At 42.6% G+C, this 21669-nt stretch overlaps 1 protein-coding gene across 1 annotated transcript in view; it reads right to left on the bottom strand.

Moving 5' to 3' along the window:
• csmd3b (CUB and Sushi multiple domains 3b) overlaps positions 1-21669 on the bottom strand; it is a gene marked incomplete at both ends in the record, with an annotated part of 306229 nt that overhangs the window by 133938 nt on the left and 150622 nt on the right. Inside the window, one exon of the mRNA XM_084484831.1 lies at positions 17586-17793. Within this exon, the coding sequence (XP_084340957.1) occupies positions 17586-17793 (208 nt within the window). The remainder of the gene's footprint in view (positions 1-17585; positions 17794-21669) is intronic.

Here is a 21669-nt window from a genome sequence, read left to right as displayed (position 1 = left end):
TCGAGGAACTCCCAAAGAGAGACTCCCTTTGTCTTTGTTTCCCGGGTCTTCCTTTGCTGGGTCCTGACGCTACCACTGACGCTAATAAAACTAGCCTTTAAATACACAAGGCAGCTCAGGCAGCCGTAGCTCCGCCCAGCAATCAAGCCTATTGTCGTCACCTTGTGACTGAAACTAGCTTGAACGACCTCTTACTAACAACAACAACAACCACAACACTGCAACAACCACAACACAGCAAAAACCAACACAGCAGCAACAGAGTTAAAGTTAGTCTAAGCAATTGTAATGCTAATACACTAGAGTTATTAGTATCAAGACTCACCTACAGCCAGATATGAGACAACCTTCTTAAAGACAGATATACATGTACTAAGTTTTGACAGTTAAGACTATTTTAATTTAAAAAAAAAAGACTGGGAGGAAACCCAGCAAGGAAGATTCCATCCATCAGTCCATCTTCACTCACTCATGGCTGATAAGACCTCGAGCAAGATGATGCAATAGTGGCAATTGCACTCCTCCATCGAATGGTTGTGTTTTTGAACAGCCTACGTTCAGTGGTAGAAAGGGAGGCGATGTATAATGGAAAAAAAACATTACGGTACTTAAGCAGCAGAACATCTATTTATAATATGTGTCCATACATAGTGTAGTGGAGTGTTTTGCTAGACGATCTTCCATTTTGTCCCATCTGTGTGGACGTTTCGTGATGCATTATTGAGCTGTCAATCTACAATATGGCCACTTACCGTAATGTTTAACAGTTTTCTAAAGCTGGCTCCTCTGAAAGTAGTTTAAAGTAGTCGTAAGGAATGTGTATATATATATAGTATATATCAGTTCAATTATTTAATATTTTTTAGCCAAAGCGGAATATATTGTCTGTGATTCCTACAAATTAGATTAAGTTATTTAACTGTATAGCTTAACAATAATAAAAAATATATTGTGTGTAACTTTGTGTCATTTTTTTAACAAGTAAGTATGACACAATGTCAAAGAAACAGAACATCTCCATCTAGGATTCTACAAAAAAAAAATTATATATATATATATATATATATATATATCACATCCCAGCCACCCATACATAATTAAAATACAATCCAATGTTACAGGTTTGATTAATGGTATAGAGGTCAAGTAACCCATTCACAGGTGAGCATAAAGCCCCTTTCACCCATGCATCAATGCCATCTTTGGGAATGTCCCTTGGCCCGTCTCATCTGGCGTTGCTATGCCATGTGTGAAAGGGCACAAGACATTTTCCTGGACGTAGCTGCATGTGTGAATAGGTAAAATCACTAGCGGTGCCTGAAAGGTTATCCCAGAAACGCACAGGGAACAATGGTGTGACAGAGGCTGGAGTTTGCCTCGTTCATATTTAAAGAGGCACGGCCACATACTTAAAGGTAAGTAATAGGCTGTGTTGTTAATATTCAAAAAGGTTTACAGGTAAGTGTAAGATTGGCTCATTCATTAATTACAGTTACAGTGACATATATACAGGGAACTAAAAGGTTGTCGTGATAATATAATTATAATCAAAGCTACACTGAAGCTACACTTTAGTAACAGGTAAAGTAGCTAATTTACTAGTGTATATTAGGCTGCCTTGGTCATGTTAAAAATGCAAAACGAGCGATGGATTTCTATGTATTGGCTGTCTCATTAAGCTTTAAATGGTACAGTATATGTATTTTACATGTACTGGTTAATAATTCATCAACAGCTCCGAGCTTCAAGAGGGAATACTAGGGCACTAGAAGGGCTGAATATGCAACAGCTTAGCAGACAAAATGGATTCAGAGGTGACATTTAACATTCCATTTTTATCAGAGCTCAGTGAAAGTCGGTGTTCATCTGTCTTTTGACACAAAAACGTGGTGCTGGGGAAACCAGACCAGATCAAAGTCTCCCATTTAACATGATCTGTGTGATTCTTAGAAAATGTTTAGTCACGATATTCTAACATTTCCGAGATACGGCAGCTGGTGTGTATTTATGTAGTGTATAGTACTTTAGCAGACACTTTGTCCAATAGAGTGAAGTCAGATGCATGCCATTGAGGCGCAGGTAAGGGTTAGGGCATCTTGCTAAAGGATACCTACTGGTTAGGCTGCTTATATTGGGGATCGAACCCACAACCTTCTGGTTGTGGGTTCTGGTTGTAAGCCCACTGCCTTACTACTAACCTACTCTTAAAAATAAAAATAAAATTTGTGAGTGTGCTCAAGGTCTTACACAAAGGGCTTATGTGTGTCTCAGATTTTAGGTTAGCATCAAACAAATTCTCTCAGGATCTGTCATAGAAATCCATATCGAAAGCCTTTCAATAGCGGGGAATATTTTAGTGGAGAATATTTGGCAGATTCCTCCCTTTTTCAGATTCAGGTGGTCTGAAATGTAATTTACATTTTACATCTCCGCAGTTGGATGACCGGAACAACAAACCTCAACCTACCACTTACCCCTTTACAACACGAGAGAGAGAGAGAGAGAGAGAGAGAGAGAGAGAGAGAGAGAGAGAGAGAGAGAGAGAGAGAGAGAGAGAGAGAGAGAGAGAGAGAGAGAGAGAGAGAGAGAGAGAGAGAGAGAGAGAGAGAGAGAGATCGCCTGTCGATCAGACAGCTATTGCACACAAATAGGGCCAATCACGGTGACTCTTAAGCCGGTGACTCTTAAGTATCTGACATTCATCAATGAAATCATAGGGTTAGAGTCAAAAACATATTTTGTTATGATTGGCACCAAAATGGCTCCATGCACCTCCCACCATTTTTTGTTTGTGGCCGACTTTATTGTAGTTTTTGCGACCAGAGCCAACCATTATCCCCCCATTTGGCAGGTATTAATTCCAGACCCTGATGATGATGATTAAAGCTCCTGGATTCATGGCTACCACCACCGTGAGCAGCAGGTATATGGTGGTTGAGGACAATTGTTATTTATTTTTTTCCCTACTCTCCTGTGATTTAAAAATAAATTATCCCAAGGCGAAAAACTCCTGCCAAATTGGGATGACGGAAAATGTCGGGATAAATAGATAGATTATCCGGTGTAGCAGCGTTTTTATTATGGTCCCAATCTTGAATGGAGTGATTTTTCACATAATTTAAATAGGGGATTATATATTTTTTTCCTGCTGTTATACAGCCCTGTTCATCAGGCCATATGCCAAACTTACTGTGAAGTGATTCTAATTATGGGTGTAGACCTCCATTTGGAGAACCATGATTGGGCTTTGGACAGAGCCATTGCACTCGAATTATAAATAATTTCAAAAGATGTATGAATAATTTGTACTTGAAAAAAAGTGACACAATTCTTGTGTTTGCTAAGGATTGTCAACGCCATTTAGAGTCATTCTAAACTATCCTTAAAGCAAGGAAGTGTGAGATATTTGGAATGCAGTGCAGGACATCTAATCAGATTATTCACTGAGGAATATAACTGAAGTATATAACTTAAGTCAACTTTATCTTCTGGAGTGGGGGAGGGCAACTTAAAACCCATTTAAAGTTGTGAATCAGTTAGAAAAACTGGAACGGTATTTCCACAGATAATGTGGAAGTAATGTATCTGATTCGGTGTGTGTGTGTGTGTGTGTGTGTGTGTGTGTGTGTGTCTCAGATATGTAAGGAGAGAGAGCGGGGGAGAGTGAGGGGGAGAGAGATATATTGCGTGTGAGAGGGAGAGAAGTGAGGGCGATACATAAAGAGATACAGAATGGCAACTGAGAGATAGTGAACATCATAAATGCAACGACGGGAATTATCACAGGGTCAGAATAGAAAAATACCAATAACAAAAATCGTCCAATCATTTCAGTGAAATATTCCCAGACAGGAAATTACAAGAAATTTGGTATGCCTGCAAAAAAGTGAGAGCAAGATAGAGAGCGTAAACGAGAGATTACCTTGAGGTGAGGTAACAATACAGAAACAAAAAGTATTGTGCCCTTTGTCCTATTTTTCTCGTCCAAAACCGCATGTCTTTTCGACATTCTTTACTTGGAAACGGAAATGCAAACAAAATGGCTGCCTGTGGCCAAGACTAAATAATGCTAAGTTGTGTAGCTTTTTTGGAGAAGAACACTTTAAAGATTTGCGCTCACGGGGAGTTCAGTATTGTGTTTTATGAGTTGAAATGATCCTCTAACAATGTTATTTTTCAATGAAACACCACACAGGACAGTAAATACTAAAGAGAAATATGTTTCAGGAGATCATGATGCTTTTTTTTGCTTCCCCCATTTGAAAGGTTTAATATGTAAGTGCATGGGTTGGCGCAGACTCTAACCGGTCAATATGTCTCATGAGTCGCTCAGAAAATTGATTCAAAACATTAAAAAGAATCACAGATCCACAAATATCTTATTTGCAATTATAATGAGTGTATTTTTCTAGTTTCTACCTTCCAAAACCAAAGCTCCCTTTCAAAAGGCATCTGGTCCATAACAAACCAGTCACCTGCGACAACACAACTGATCTACAGAAATATTACATTTGCATTTAGGGCATTTAGCAGAAGCTTTTATCCAAAGCGACTTTCAGTAAGTACATTTGTCAGAAGAAAGAGAAACAGAAATAAATCGCTGTTGGTAAGATGTTCATAGAAACAAGTGCCAAGCACTTACAATTGCTAGGTCAACCCATTCCCTGTACAAAGATAGCTGGGATAAGATGCTACACAATGCTGAGCACTATTTGTAAGTGCCAAATAAAGTCAGTCCCAGAAGTAAAGACCTATGTAATAGCACTATTGAAAATGGTAGCTTCGAAACATAACCGTTTTCAACTTTATATCATGCTGGCATCCTGGTTAAGCATAGTTCATCACTTTGTATGTCTAGTAAAGTATTGGAACAGGGCCTAAAGTGCTCAAAATTGTAAGTGCTTTGGTGGCATATGCTCCCGGAATTGAATCTGTGCAACCTCAAAATAACATTGTGAGCGTTGTCTGCGAGTGCAAGTAATTGTTCTGTGTGGCCTTTTCAGTCTGACGGCGCCTTCTCTGTACATTTGCTCGTTAGTACATTCAGTATATGCCTTGTTCGGATTCATTTACCTGATTTGTGTTGCTTTGTCGGAACAATAATCAGTCCACGCAGTGAGACATTATTGGTCCTTATTATTGGTTCAATGTGTTCCTCCCCTTGTTCCCGGGAATGTGCCAGTTTGATGGTGGGGATTATTGATGAATACTAATATGCAGAACTATTGCTGGGTTGGATTTATTTAATATACTTACGTTATTTTTGACGTTTGACATGCTATTTTAAATCAGTACTCTTGTGGTAACAGAAAATATTTTTATCAATGATAAAAATCGAAATATATAGTTGGTGCTGACTCAGTTTTAGTGGGTGCTCGTACATTTCTGAAGTTGGGTACAAAAGTGCTACTTGTACCAAGTAAAAAAAGGTGATTTCTAGCCCTGCGTATCTTCTGGACAGCAGAAGGCGCTGTATTTTCAGATTTGTACAACCGGTGTAACTGTCAATTTTAACAACGCCAGCAAATGGATCTGTGTTCATCCAGTGATTTTTTTTTAAATAAAAGCACTGCTGCATCATACCGGACCCAGTGTGCGGAGATGCATACCAAGCTGTTCTTGGAAGGAGGGATCTCTTCTATCTACACATAGGGCCATGTGGAGGCTGCATGTTTGGACAGAATAACCTGTTTTGGTTTGAGTGTGTGTGTGTGTGTGTGTGTGTGTGTGTTTTAATTTACCCCACTGCATGCTGCATGACCCCCCTCAACACCTGGAGTCAGTAGCCCACATTATGAACAGTTGCACATCACTTAAAGGACTGTATATTGCCAGACACGACAGACTTGTGGAGCTGATTGCTGCTCAGATTCCCTGTGTGGCTGATGAAAAGCTCTATAAACACACTACTGTACAGTTTGATTGGTTTAATTCAACTGCAAACACTTTTGTAGGAATTCCAAATGCACCAGATATTGCTGTCATATCTCAGCATTCCAGAACAGTTAGGCTATTTGAAGTAGCATGTGCATTTGATTTGTTTATGGAGGACTCCTACCTTTCTAAGACTGTAAAATACCAATCGCTTATATCCACCATTGAAAACCTTGGCTACAGATGCCAGCTTATTGTGCTGGTGTTTGGTAGTCTAGGGCATGTACACAGGCTGGTGATCCGGGGACTTTGCATTGGGGGGCTACTTAAAACAAGAGCCAAACAGTTGGTAAAGTACTGCTCAATTTCAGCCATTACAGGAAGCATGTTTATTTGGAAAAGGAGATGCTTCCTGTACCCCTGAGATTGTATTGTCATACATAACAATGTGCTGATCTGTTTTAATCTGTTTGATCATTCAAAAAAATTGATTCCTAATGAAAATTTACTTTTAATGTGGAATTGAATAAAGTATCTAAAATGTGTGTGTGTGTGTGTGTGTGTGTGTGTGTGTGTGTGTGTGTGTGTGTGTGTGTGTGTGTGTGTGTGTGCCAGGGGTCATTCATTAGACAATGAGGGAAAGCTCTCTAATCAGGAAATCTGTCTTAATAGCCCTAATAACACACACACACACACACACACACACACACACACACACACACACACACACACACACACACACACACACACACACACACACACACATACACACACTCTCTCGCATGCCCACTCACTACTCATTCATGCACACAGATGAGAAGGACCAACTCTATGGTTCAGTTAAACACAGATGTACCAGCCCATGAATATAGTCACATTGTGGCAAATGAAGCAAGATACTTAAAGCAACAGCCACACCTGTTCTTGTAAACACAGACTGGACCTCACAGACTCACACACAATCCACTATTTGAGTGTGTGTGTGTGTGTGTGTGTGTGTGTGTGTGTGTGTGTGTGTGTGTGTGTGTGCGTTTATGCCTTCCCCTATCCATTTCACCACGGTGGGTGGGGGGGGGGGGGGTAATAAGTTTCCATAACATGTCCCCAAACAACACCCTAGCCTCACCCTCCCCCATCCTCTGTCAGCTACACCCCTCCTCTCCTCCCTCTCCCCGCCTCTCCCTCTCTCCCCATCCCTCGCGCTGTTTGTTTTGCTGTTTGTTTGTTTCACAGACACCAGAGTAGGACACTGCAGAACAGCAGCGGTTCGTTACGCCAACCGAGGTGAACGTGCGTGGGCAGCAGCATCTGCCCCTGAATGGAGTGTGGGCAAACACAGCCCATCCGCTTTCCCTTGAAAAATGCGGTCGGAGAGGATCATTTTTTAAATATGTATTCACGGGGAGCAGAACTAATGTGATACTGTGAGAGTGGTACGGTGGCATGACATATTATGCCCGCCGGCCCGACTCGGAGCAGCGCCGAGTCGGGCTGCACCGTGAATGTAATTATCAGGCTATTTCCACCATCCACCACCACCCACCCACCCACCAACACCACCGTGCTGACACTTGTGTGTGTTACATTCTCTATTTTGTTATTTATTTGTTGACTTTCTTCACGCTGTACACACCCTGTCCTGGGAGATTTTTCTTTGGGTTTTTGGGAGGTTTTGGGGGTTATTTCATGTCTCGGATGGAAGAAAATGTTCCGTTAAATATTGGTGCGGATGAACCGCGCGTTGACCCCGCTCGCTCGCGCGTGTGTGTTTGTTTACATATCGCTCTTATTTGTTGGCCTTGCGTTCTCTCCATCTCTACTTCTCTATCTCTATCAGCCCTTTTATTTATGTTGCTTATCTCTCTCTCTCTCTCTCATTTTCTCACCCCTCTTCTGCTCTATTTTCCTCTCCTTTTCACCCCCCTCTCGTTTACATGCCCTTGCCATCTTGCTCCATCCCCCCCCCTCTCTCTCTCTCTCTCCCTCCCTCTCTATCTCCCTCTCTATCTCCAGGGTTTCTATCCATCATTATGTCTGTTCTCTCCTTTTATTTAGCTCCATCTCTACCCAGAAGCCATTGCCATTCCACACAGCTCCCCACCTCTTCATGCAACCATCTCCCCTCCTCTGAATGTGTGTGCGCATGTATAACTGTGTGTGTGTGTGTGTGTGTGTGTGTGTGTGTGTGTGTGTGCATGTATAATGATGTGTGTGTGTGTGTGTGTGTGTGTGTGTGTGTGTGTGCATGTATAATGATGTGTGTGTGTGTGTGTGTGTGTGCAGGATGTGAGGAGTTATGTGTGTGTTTGTGTGTGTGTGTGTGTGTGTGTGTGTGTGTGTGTATGCCTATGTGTGCATGTATAACTGTGTGTGTGTGTGTGTGTGTGTGTGTGTGTGTGTGTGTGTGTGTGTAAGTGTGCGTGTGCATGTGTGTGTACATGTTCATGTGAGTGTACGTGTGTGCGTGTAAGTGTGTGTTTGTGCGTGTACGTGTGTGTGCGTGTGTGTGTGTGTGTGTGTGTGTGTGTGTGTGTGTGTGTGTGTGTGTGTGCGTGCATGTGTGTGTGTGTGTGCCCTGCAGGACGGTGCAGTAATCAGAGCGGAGACAGGGGGAATTCTCAGAACCACACTAGGCTAGCATGGGGACAGAGGGGCGATGGGGAGATGCTATTATGATTATTACATTAAAGTACAATCTCAACAACCCCATACACACCCACACAGGCTGACAGCTGCACTATACAGCTCTATAGACAGACCCTCCCCCCACACACACACACACACACACACACACACACAACACACACATTCACACACACGCAAGCACACACGCAAACATAAACAAATTAAATCATGTTTTAATATGTGATGAAATAATAAAATACAGTTGAGATCACACACGCACTGACTCACTCACACACACACACACACACACACACACACCAGGGTTCTTGCACCATTTTAAAAGTCAAATTTAAGACATTTGAAGATCTTTTTAAGACTATCACAAATATAAATTAAGACAAAAAATATCTGAAAAATAAATACTTGATAGAAAAATGAATTTATTGAGTCATTAATAAGACATTACTATCAAACTTAACATCCTACTGCGTCCTCAAAATAACCTATCCTAATTTGGAGTGAAGGTAGCAGTAGCCACGGATGCTGAACTTTCCGCTCCACGGAGTATCTCTTATGTTTCTGCGATCTCATGTGTGACTGAAGAGCTTTCACTCCCATGCTCCCTAGTGTGAATGACTTTCGGCATAAACGGCACCTTGCCTCGTAGTCACCTGTCTTCTCCAACCACCCACGAAACCTGTCCTCCTTCAACCATTTCTCATTCAATTTGCACCTACTGATGTCCACCAGCTAGTGACGAGTGACGACGTCAGTAGGCTAGTGGCGCTACTTTCAGGTTAAATAGGTAATGGTAACGTAAAACTCCTGAAATGCCATAATCAAAGACACACTATAAGGGGAAATTTTTGCACACAACAAATCACCTATCAGATTAAATAACCCACTGCAAAATGTAATACCTACAGCAAATTTACAGTCAATTTAAGACAATTTATTACCTTAATTTCACAAAAAAAAAGTATGACTTTTTAAGACTTTTTAAGGTTCTGCGGGAACCACACACACACACACACACACACACACACCCTGCTAACATACACAGGAACACATACATAACACATAGCCCAGCCTATCCCACCATGGACCTAATAGGGGTTAATAAAGTCTGACAGGCGTCTCTGGAGTCTCACCAATAGTTATTTGTTAGGGGATTCCATCTTTTACATCTAGAAACGATAATCTCCCAGTCACTCCATAGAAAGCTGTGGAAATATTGTTCTATAAACCCAAAAAAATCCTACATTTCTCGCCTGGGATTGATAAAGTACTACTTTTTATCTCCTCTCCTGACATATTTTTCCTGCCCTAAATAGACTGTTGCATTGCAGATTTCTCGTTTAATAAGCCTGAAGCTAAAATCTGAAGAAACAGTTGGTATTCAGAAGTTGGTATTTCAGTGAGACGCCCAACATCGGGTGTTCACAGATCAAGGGGGATATTATGGGTTGTGCCAACTGCTTCCGACTAATGAGTCATTGGAAACGGAGAGCATGTTGTCGGAGAGGCGGATTCGCCTGAACGCAGCCCTCGGATGTTTGAGGAGGAAGGAGCCTTGTGTTAAAAGTTTTTAGGTAGATCCCTCTCCAATCCCTCTGTTGTGTATCACTGCTCTTTCATGGCTGCCACGGTGTAATCAAGCTGTTAACGTGCCCATCACGGCAACATTTCTGTAAATACGCCTGCGTTCCTTTAATCACGCGCGCATTGGCTTACGGAACAAGAGCGTGTGCACGCCCCACCAATGAGCCGCTGTAATACAAATTACCCGCCTTTGCCCCGAGGTCGAAAACTATCTCTCTCCGGACACAAATATTTAATAATCACAACATTTGGTTATATCGCTGTGAACGCACCCGGGTCCGAGATATTAGCTGGTTAAATCCTCGGGAGGGGGACCTCCTGTGCTTTCTGTGGGCCCAGATGGCGAGGATGGTGTTTGTCCCAACACTGATGGCGTTCATCTAGGGACGTTCTTCTGAGCATTGATTTTGTGTTCCCTTCCCTGTCTGAAGCCGGTCAAAGCCGGTTGAAGCTCGCCACTCAGGGCCACGTGCCGTTGAATTAGGGAGACACGGAGGAGGCTGAGTGAGGCTGAGTTTATGTTGCGTGATCTTTTTCTCTTTCATCCGTCCGTCCTCCACCTGTAACTCCAAAACTAAGCCGTTTTCCCACTTGTCAGGCCAATGGCCCTCACGTCTCTCTCTCTCTCTCTCTCTCTCTCTCTCTCTCTCTCTCTCTCTCTCTCTCTCTCTCATTCATCTCCTTTCTGCATGACCTGACACCACCCTCCCACAACACCAGCTCCTATCCTCCTTTCATCTTTCCGGGCTCATCCCTGGCTCTCCACCTCTACCATCCCGGCCTTTGCCACCTTCAATCCACATATTTGCCATCAAGTCGAGTCAACTCGGTTCAATTGTGTTCCTTCATCCCCTTAATCCCGGTTACATGCCCCGGAAGGCTTCTGCAGGCCAACGTGATATGCAAGTCATATTTATTTCTGCCATGTTCAGCAAATCCTGGCGCCATTGTTGCGTATTGCAATGTGCCGGTGGGATGCAGTAAGAGGGATGTTCTAGCATCGCCGAGGTGAAACGGGAAGACACGCACACAAACACACACCCACACCCACCCACACACACACACACACACACCCACACACACTTGTGCTCAAGGTCACTGCTCCATTTCCTATTCCGGATGCTGCTGGTCTCCCAGCATCCTCTCTGCCAGGAGCATTGATTAGCACTCGGCAAGCATAACATCATGCACACGCACACATACCCACACACACACACACACACATATACACCCAAACACACACACGCACGCACACACACACACACACACACACACACACACACACACACACACACACACACACACACACACACACACACACTTAGGCACACAGACGAATGCATGCGTAGGCATACAAACATACACATAAACGTACACACATTTACACACACAAACTCGCATACGCACACTCAGCCATGCACGGACACAGACACAAGCACACTCTGATATACACACACACAGTTTGTCTTAATTTACCTTTTAACACACCCCCTTGAATCTTCCAAGCGAATGCCAAACGACTCAACTTTCTTGAACAAATATGCACACACACAACTCTAAAACCTCTTCCCGGAATTATACCCCACTACAGTAGATATATATGGAAATTGCTTTTTGTCAATGAGCTGAATAACTGAGATACAACTGTATCGAACTGATTTATTCTTTGGAAACAGTCAGAGCACAGAGATGTGTGTGCTTGTGTAGGTTTCTGTGTGTGTGTGTGTGTGTGTGTGTGTGTGTGTTTCTCTCTCTGTGTTTGTGTGTGGCTTATTGTAGCAAGATTATCCCTACTAGTGGAAGACACACCAAGCTGTTGTGGACTGGCTGAGTTGAATCATCTGTGTCCACTGAACCCTTTCTGCTGCTCAGCTTAAGGAACTCAGAGAGAGAGAGAGAGTCCATATCACTTCACAGCAGTCCGCCTGCTGTTGTATCAATACAGTGTCAGGATTTAGGATGATTTCAGCTATTGTTCTTCTGCTCTTATTTTTATTGATTTAGTTGTATTTTTATGTTCTGCTTTTTGTTTCCTTTTCCTAGTTTTTTGCTCTCATTTATACTGCACAAAAAAACTAAAAAACAACAACAACTGAAAAGTAACGATTAAAAAGCTTTTGATAAGTATGAGTAACGTAGTAATAGTTATAATATTCATATAATATATATGAAAAAAAGAATAATCATGGTGAGAATTTTAATTAGAAAATATATGTCTGTGTATGTGGGCGCGTGTGTAAATTAAAAAGGATATGAGTTATTTAGCTAACACCGATACTACTAACCGATGCATCACAGCATACTGATTACAATAAAGAAAAGTGTTCGTGCTCCTGTGCTCGTGCTTGTGCGAGCGCGCGCGCGCGTGTGTGTGTGTGTGTGTGGGCAAATAAAACTGTCTATTTAAACTTTCTGTAAAAATCTGGACATGTCTGTGTGAATGTGTGTGTGTGTGTGTGTGTGTGTGTGTGTGTGTGTGTGTGTGTGTGTGTGTGTGTCTGTGTGTGTGTGTGTGTGTGTGTGTGTGTGTGCTCACGTTTCTGTCAGCCTGCAGCCACTGCTAAACATGAAACACATTTCTCCCACATGGTCTTATGTTACCAAATCATCCATTACCACCAAAGCTTTGGAGAACCCGACGATTAGTATTCAGCTATCAGTATCTCATCCTGATTATTCATGGGAATCACTTTAACACCATTGTGAGTTTATTCACCAGAGTGAATTGCAGCATGACTTGGGCTTAGCGTAACAAAGATTTTAAAAACAAGGATTCATTGATTTGAGAAAGTTTACTCAGATCATTCATCTAAATGTAAGGAATTTATGGTCTTACCAAATGCAAATGTTAGATTATTCTCTTTTGCTTAAAATTGTTTTATCCTCTTTATAAACGCTTTCTTTTGAATCATGAACCATGTTACAACTTGCTGAAAAGAACGCCTGGGTGTATAATAAAGATTACGATAAAGTGTATGTCATAAACATTAAACTGTATACAAAAAATATTTAGATAAATAACACAGCAATGCAATCACATCATTTTGGCATTTTAATTTACATTTGATGGCCTTTTTTCTGGGGGTCAAGATTATGATGAACTTCATTATCTTTATGCATTTCTAAGCAGGACTTGGAAAAAAAAACATTGTTTACAAAGAAAAAGAGCGCTAACAAATGACTCCTGCCAACTCAAACAAACAACAACTGGGCAGTCCATGTTCCCCTGCTGCTCTTGGCGACCGGCGCTAATGCCATGTAAATCAGGACAGCCTTTCCCCCGTTTTAGGCCTGAATTAAGCTTGGCTCGCCCTCTCCAATGATGGCATTTTGGGCAGCAAAATTATCACTTTTTTTCGCCAAAATTAAATATTCCTGGACCTGTGTCAACAACTTACCCTCAAAAAAGTTACACACTAAATTGCCATTGGCAGGGAGAAATGATATCGACCATTTTCCCCGTATGTTTAACTTTAGCTGGGTTGTCGGTGGGCACCATCTTGTCCTCAAACGGTCACCGCGGTCGTTTGTTCGTGACACAGTGCTCATGTCATTTCAAAGTGTATCTCTGTCGTTCGTCGCCGTTATAATTTCCGATAAGACAAATAGGTAAACAAGGGGTTGTTTATAGTGAAAGATTAGGGATGGGTGGGAGGAGGACTGTGTGTTTTGTGCCGTGTGATCGGTGTCTGTCAACATCAAGCCTCAGGAGTTTCCAGGAGGACAGAAGGGACACAATGCCGCACATACCTACACACACACACACACACACACACACACACAGGAACCAGATACACACAAAACACACACAAAGAGAAAACACACAACATGTAGGAATAGGTACACATATTAAATAGCTAAGCTAAGCTTACATTGCTAATAAAATTGTAATCTCCTACACTGCGATAATCTGCACACAAGTCGTCCACCACTGCAACACTTAAACACTTATGATGAATTTGGCAACCTTCAAATGCCACTTAATCAAACTAATGGCAAATCAATCGCCAACATCCAAATCAATATTAGTCCCGAATGGACGTTCCCGACCTCGTAACCTGGATCATAACCTTATTCCACAACACAACAATCAATGGCACCACTCGAATCGACATCCAAATTGATTCCAGGCAGACAGTCAATATTAAGTTTTAAACCAATACCAACACTGAGAGAGGGGACCCACCGCAATCCTCAGTGTGTCATGTCGCAGGCGCTAAGGCTCCCGGTCGCAAACAAAGCCACTGGGCTGTGTGAAAACACTTCATGTGTATAACAGTTGACTAACACCGCCTTCCTACCAAAGAGGTGTAGGCACTATGTGTTGGTTTTTTCAGGGATGGTGCCATTATATATATATATATATATATATTACATATTATCCTCTCCCTATACTATTCCCATAGTGCATTGCTTCCTGGGTTCTGTGTTTGGAATCAAGTGACATGCAACATGCATGTGTGTGGGCCTGCATGTGCAACTGCCAGCAAACCCGACGATGGGGATAATGACGATTATTATACTGCTACTGTGGAGTTGACACATACATGTGTATGAGCAGTATGTCTCCACAGGTTAAACGCAGGGGTGGGTCCCTTGCCTGTCAACATGAGTAGGAGCTGTTGCTAGCAATGATCCTATATGGAACTTACAGACTCATAAGAATGGCAGGCACATCTAGTGGTTAGGGCATTTGACTGAAAGGATCTGGGTCAGAACAGATATCCACAGTGCACCTGTGTAGGCAACCTTGAGCAAGATTCCCAGCTCCTACCTTCTTTTTAACAGCACTTATCTGCATTCACTGCTAGTCACTTTGGATAAGGGGACTGCTGCATGACTTGATGGTAAAAATTAATATCCCAGGTGTGTTCAATGATAATTTCAGTGGTGTTACGGTTTTGGTTGATCAAACATGCGCTTCACTCAGACAGGGTAAATGTTGACAGTGCAGTATACACCCATGTAAACATATACAGTGTAACCTCCACTGGTTCTTGCATGGTCGTCATTACTTTCCAATTGATTGCACACATGCACCCCTGCCCATGATCACAGTTAAATTGGTTACTGCAACAGCATTAGCAGATCAATAGTCTAATTTACCATAGATCAATACAGAGCCAGAGCAATAAAGCATATGTATTTTTGTAAGCACACAACCAGGAGACTTCCATAGGAAACTATGGGTAGCTTTAAATTCTAAGAACTGACTCGGCTAGTTAGTAAAAGGCTTTCGGCATGTTAGTGAAATGCTTCAGCAAAAATAACACTTGAGTCATTCTATGAATTTACAACAGACCCTGAAGAAAAATGCACAGTTAAAAACTGCCTGTAAAAACTGTAAAAATAAGACTAAATTAAAATCTGGTACTGGTATCATCGTGTTTTAAAGTAAAATGCTTTATCACAACGGTGTGGAGACCCAATTATTTGGATATAACCATCAACAACAACCTGAACCAGGAAAGCGTCCCCACATGATGTCTAGCGTTTCTCGACACATTGGTTTGGTCTCGGGGGAGGGGGAGAGGGAGAGGGGGGTGTGGCCATCATGGGTGATGTTTTTAACCGACCCTGGAAAAGTCTGCAGAGCTCAAAGATGGCCACACCGCAATAATGTTCCCCTATCTGTCTCTCTCGCTAGGTCCCACTTGTGCACCGCTCTGACCTTAAGCTGATGTTTCACACGCTCACTCTCCATGGCACCCAGAGAGAGGTGCTCTCCACCAGTGAGGCCGGCACTCTCCTCAAACCCTGCTTCAGAAGATTTAACAAGGGGGAGGGGAAGGTGGTGGGGGGTTCACAGCAGAGAAAGGCTTCAGAAGATTTAACAAGGGGGAGGGGAAGGTGGTGGGGGGTTCACAGCAGAGAAAGGCTTCAAAGACTCATGCTCCTGAGTCGGGAGTAACGCCCCAACGCTACAAAGTTCAACTGCCGAGCTAGGGGGATCTAAAAGTGATACAAGTTTGGAGAAGTACTTGTTGCCCTCGACATGAGTTGGACTTTCTTCTATCTGTATCTGCACCGGGGTCACGGTGGGCAGTCAGTCCATGGAGAAGGAACAGGGCACGGCGATGGGCGAGATGCAACGTCCTTTGGGAAAGCACGGGTAAACAGTTGGAGTGTCTCGTGTGGTGTTGTGTCGGAGATCTGATTGTCTCTCCATGGTGTTGGATAGTCCTTTTTGATGTGTTATATGGCTGCTCTTCCAAAGTTTATCACCAGTCAGCCTATTAGAGGACAGCCTTCATTGCTTGTTCCACCCACTGAAAAGGATTGCCTTTTGTCCATGGACTCGTATAGTGTAAAACAACATACCCAGGAGCCCCCCCACCCACCCCGCTGATAACAGCATGTTGTCCGAGACGACAAGAGATTCATGAATGGCAAATTTGCCATGCGAAGAATTATGTTATCGGACAAAAGAAAATGCTTTCAGTATGAAAACTCTTCTGCCGATTGGGAGCCAAGAGTCTGTTTTTTCCGGTGTTTTTGTGTCTTTTCTTCAACGGCGGGTCTGAGTGCCAGCAGAAATCACAATGGCTCTCTATACGTTAGTGTAGCAACCACCATTTGTCAAACCACTGAGGCTGAAAGGAACAGCGAGGGAAAAAAAAACTCATCTCCTTACAAGACGCCTTCTCCCGTTGGCTCACACAATTGAATTGAGTGAAAGTGAAAGTGAAACAAAATGTTACCCTGCCGTTTCGCTGGTGTGGTCAGTGACAGTTATGCAGTTGAAACCGGGGCTGGCTTCCGTCCTGCTTCGGGTGGGGTTGCAGCGGTTGAGGTGCTGCCAATATCTAATTTGGTTTCAGTTTGTGGGCTTTCTTTCTTCCTCTCTTGTATTTGGTTCTGTTGGTTTGGTTTTGTTGTTGCTTTTTTGGCGGGAGGTCAAGCAGGTGTCTTGCCCATATTTTGTATGCTTCATAAATTACCTTTTTGCTTTTGAGAAAATGACAATAGACCCTTTTCAGAGCGCCATCATCTGGGACAAACCCAGGTGTCGCTCATAACACTCATGACGTGTCTGCTCGTTTAAGATACCAGGGCATCAGGTAGTACACTTATTTACAGTGGTGAAGTCTACCACCTGTGCCCTGGTACACAAAATGAGTAGACCCATAATTAGCTGCACCCGTATTTGTCCTAAGATGGCGGCTCTGTGGAAGGGATCTATTGGAGAGACTCACATCATAGATCAGGTGTGTTTTGTTTGCGTACATGTGGATGAATTCATGTAACAGTCGACACAGGGTTTCTGCAGTAGTCCAACCTCACCACTCCTTGCCTTCCAGCCTAAATACATGCCTCCAATACCACATTGTAATCACAATATAATCCTGGTGTTCCAGATGGCGGGTTGATTTAGGATTCCCCAACCCTGGGTTGCTGCACTTCATATCCATAATAACAGCGACAATAAGCACACAATTGTGGAAGTCAGAGTTGTTGACGGGGAAAAAGGTTTTATGACTCACCAGATGGTTGGTGGCTCAGATCCCTCGACTTCCAGGTAGTCGTACTTCTCCTCCGTCTGGAAGTCTGTAAAGATGACAGAGATGGTGTCTCCAGGTTCAGCCAAAAGGATCCATGTACAGTCGGCCTGGTTACCATAGTTGCCGGGGTAACCGGGACTGGTCACCACCCCACTGCCGCCCCTCACAGTGCCCCCACATGTGTCCTCAGCTGTCAATCAAATCAGAATGACAAATAGAAATCCTGGGTTAGGGAGAGGAGGAGGGACCAAGGGACGGGGGCTTTTTCTTTTCGTTTTGACAATTTTGCTTGTTTCAGGCTAATGATTGTTATTAGAATTTCGGTCGTCAATTATAAAGATGACAACCACTTCATTAGCCAAATTTACTGGATGGAAATTCATAATTCTTGTGTCATTGAATCAGTCCACTCAACTTCCCTCGCCTCTCTCTCTATGTGCTGTTTTTTCTTTGTTTAGTTAAATTTTGGATTCCCTCCTCATTTTCAACAATTGTCCTTGTATTGACAGTTGCCTAAATTATATATTAAACATTGCATATTATTTGAATAAACTGTTATAGAAATATGGAGCTCTTAATGAATAGTCAAAATGGATATGTCATGTAACATATTGCCATACACATTGAGCCCTTTCTTTTAAATTACCAAACATACCGTCAATCAGAATAGGGGACAGAATTCCTGCCTTTCTTCCTCTACCAATAAGATAGGCTTTTCCTTCTGTAAGGAAAGTGCTCCGTTTTGGTCTCCTCCAATCACTTCCAATTTAGATTTAGATTTTGCCACAGCCCAATCAGAATTGTTTTTTTTAAAGATGTAAACTATGCCACAAGTGTTTTCGAAAAACAAAGGGACCATGTGAGGGGATATGTATCAGAAATTTGATTTCAATTTGGTCCATTCTTGAAAAATGGAGGATTATAAATAATAACAGATAAAGACACATGGATTGCGCTGTGCACACGGCATAAATTATACATATAATTTATACAGCTACACACACACACAGAACAGAAAGGCACCGCATCGGACACTTTTTCACTGGAGCACCGCTAAGACTTAAGGATTGTTTCATGTTCACCTCAATTCTGAAGGGTGCTTTTCAATGTTTTTGCTAGATTCTTAGTATTATTATTATTATTTTTAATTTGTTCACATCCATCAATAATCCATAAAGATATTGGATAATAAAATTATGTTGGCTGGTAATCTCTGCTCCAGTGATTTCAGAGCCAATGCGGAACCTGTCTTTCTGAGCGTGTGAGTCCAATGGCAAACATTGTATAAATTATATCTGTATAATTTATAATCATACATAAAGAGGGAAATACTATACATAACACACTCTTAAAAGGGACATGTCAGTTTTTATTATTCTGTATATCATTAGTGCGGTTTCGGCAATGCATATCTTGTGTATATCTCAAATGTTAATATATAATCAATATTGAATACACACACTGCCCGAAACAACAGAATGATATACAGAAGAGACCACGCCCTTTTTAGGAGTGCACACAGGCACTGTCAGGTATACATGCAGCAACTTGTTGGCGCATGCCCATTGGTCGTCGCATAATGGAATGCATGTACAGATGACAGAAAAGAGGGAGGGACCAAGTGAGACTCCACCCACATAGGGTCAAGAGTGTAACTGTGGTCCCATAAGTTTACATAAAGTTGCAGATACAAAGAATAAACAGGATTTGACAGGTGAATTAAATAAATCAATTGAAACATAGTAACTTGAGGAACAAAATACTATCATCAAACCTGAGGAGAGCACTACTGAGCACTACTACTCTTGTGACCCAACTACTGTTGGGTCACAAGCTGAAATAAAGTGCCAGTTGAGGTCATTTGTAAAAATCCCTTTTCAATACAGGAAGTGACATCACCTGGCACCATTTCAACAGATTTGACCAGAGGTGGTGTTTCCACTGAGGTTTGTTATATTTTGAGTGTTTGGTTGCTCAAGATGCAATATCAAACGGAAAAATAAAAGGTAAATAAATGAAAAGGTATATAAATGAGTAGAAACAGTTAATATAAAGGGATATCTATGCATGTGAAGTAAATATAAAGTAAATGAAATGAAGAAACAAGTTGAGATTGAATGAGATAGTTTGATAAAAGTTTTGATAAAAATAACAGATTTGACAGATTAAATAGGTAAAGGAAGATCAAGAAAATCTTAAACATGCCAGGCAATTTCATATACATAAGTGCGTACAAGATAGAGCTAAACTTTTATTACAGATCAAAATATCTAACAACACAAGTCAACATTCAATTTTGGGATTAGATTGACAGATCAAAACAAAAAAGATGCACTGATGTATTGAAAGAAAAGTATGATTCGAGCATTGATAACTGTGATTCAGATTCAATGAGAGAAAGAGCAGACCATTAAATGAGGCATACAGAAAGTGTGACACACACACACACACACACACACACACACACACACACACACACACACACACACGTACACATCTACAAACACACACTAATACACAGATACACACCTAGAAACACAGACACACACACACACCCTGACACATAACCAAACTGTTTGGGTTGACAACCATTCCTACATGTCATAGCTCTGAAAACAATATGCCAAATACTTCATTGGGGAGCAAATAAGTAAAAACTCAACAAAGTGTGTGTGTGTGTGTGTGTGTGCGTGTGTCTTTGAGCGCATGCATTGTGTGTGTGTGTGTGTGTGTGGTGTGTGTGTCTGTGCATACATTGTGTGTGTGTATTTGTGCTTTGTGTGTATGTGTGTGTTTGTGTGCATGCATTGTGTGTGTGTGTGTGTGTGTGTGTGTGTGTGTGTGTGTGTGTGTGCATGCATTGTGTGTGTGTGTGTGTGTGTGTGTGTGTGTGCATGCATTGTGTGTGTGACAGAAGGGGGGAAAGAGAGCTCTGCAGGTTGACAGCTGTCACAAGTTTATCATGACAACACAAAGTCCCAAGGCAGAGGTACTAGGACACACACACACACACACACACACACACACACACACACACACACACAAGCCTATCAGTGCTCCAGTGACAGGTGATGGGCAGGCCGACCGCCCCTCAGGGTTTACCGATAGTTTTCAGCCGGAAAATAAAAATAAAAAATAAAAACAAGAAGGCTGCAAGTGCCAACTATGAAGGTCTAACCCGCTACAAAGGAATCCTTCAATGGCTACGCATAGCTACGCTATCGCCACCTAGCCACAAAAGAAGTACAGGCTAGCCTCAGTGCTATCAAAGCCTGGGAGCCTGGCGGGACCTATAGAGGTTTTGTGGAGTCGTCATGTAAATGGAGCTCTGCGCTACACATAGCGGTGCAGGCTGCCATTACAGAGCTCTCCCCATTATGCTGGATAATGACCCTGGCCTTTATGACGGCCCGTTAGGACTTGGCTCTCTGCGGACGGGTTTAAATGAATGAGCCCTCTCTTCCACTCCCTCTCTCCTCCTTCCTTCTGGTGTCCAGCCTGGCGTTCCTGTTTTCTCTCCCTCTCCAGCTCTGCTTCCGAACTCCTACCCTCCGCCCCCCTCCCCCCCTCCCCCCCCCTCCCCCCCCCTCCGCCGACCCTGTCCATATTTCACCCCAGGGGTCTCTCTAGCGTCGGCCAAATTAGATGGTGCGTGTGTGTGCTAACATGCATGCATTTGTGTGTGTGCATGTGTGTGTGTGTGTGTGGGTGTGTTTTTTTTGTGTGTGTACATGTGTGTGTGTGTGTGTGTGTGTGTGTGTGTGTGTGTGTGTGTGTGTGTGTGTTGGGAAGCCACGGTCCATTGCATTTCCATCTCCCTACAGTAGACACTCTCCTGCTAGGGGGTGTGAGACTATAATCTGCTGTAATCTACAGTTAACCAGAGGAGCCCGGAGATAAGCGGCAGGTTAAGTGATCCGTAGCGTGGGACCCAAGGACCCCAGCTCCTTAATAAACCAAATTCTACACATGAGATTCACAAATAAAGGTGGTTGAGGAACAGGTTGTTTTTAAACATGGAAGCGGGGCTGTGTTGGCACGCCGCGCGTCTGTATGTGTCTGTGTC

The sequence above is a fragment of the Micromesistius poutassou genome (assembly GCF_964030765.1).
Source record: "Micromesistius poutassou genome assembly, chromosome: 20".
Classification (NCBI taxonomy): domain Eukaryota; kingdom Metazoa; phylum Chordata; class Actinopteri; order Gadiformes; family Gadidae; genus Micromesistius; species Micromesistius poutassou.
Note: the sequence above shows the minus strand (reverse complement) of the source record. Positions and strands in the feature narration are given on the sequence as shown.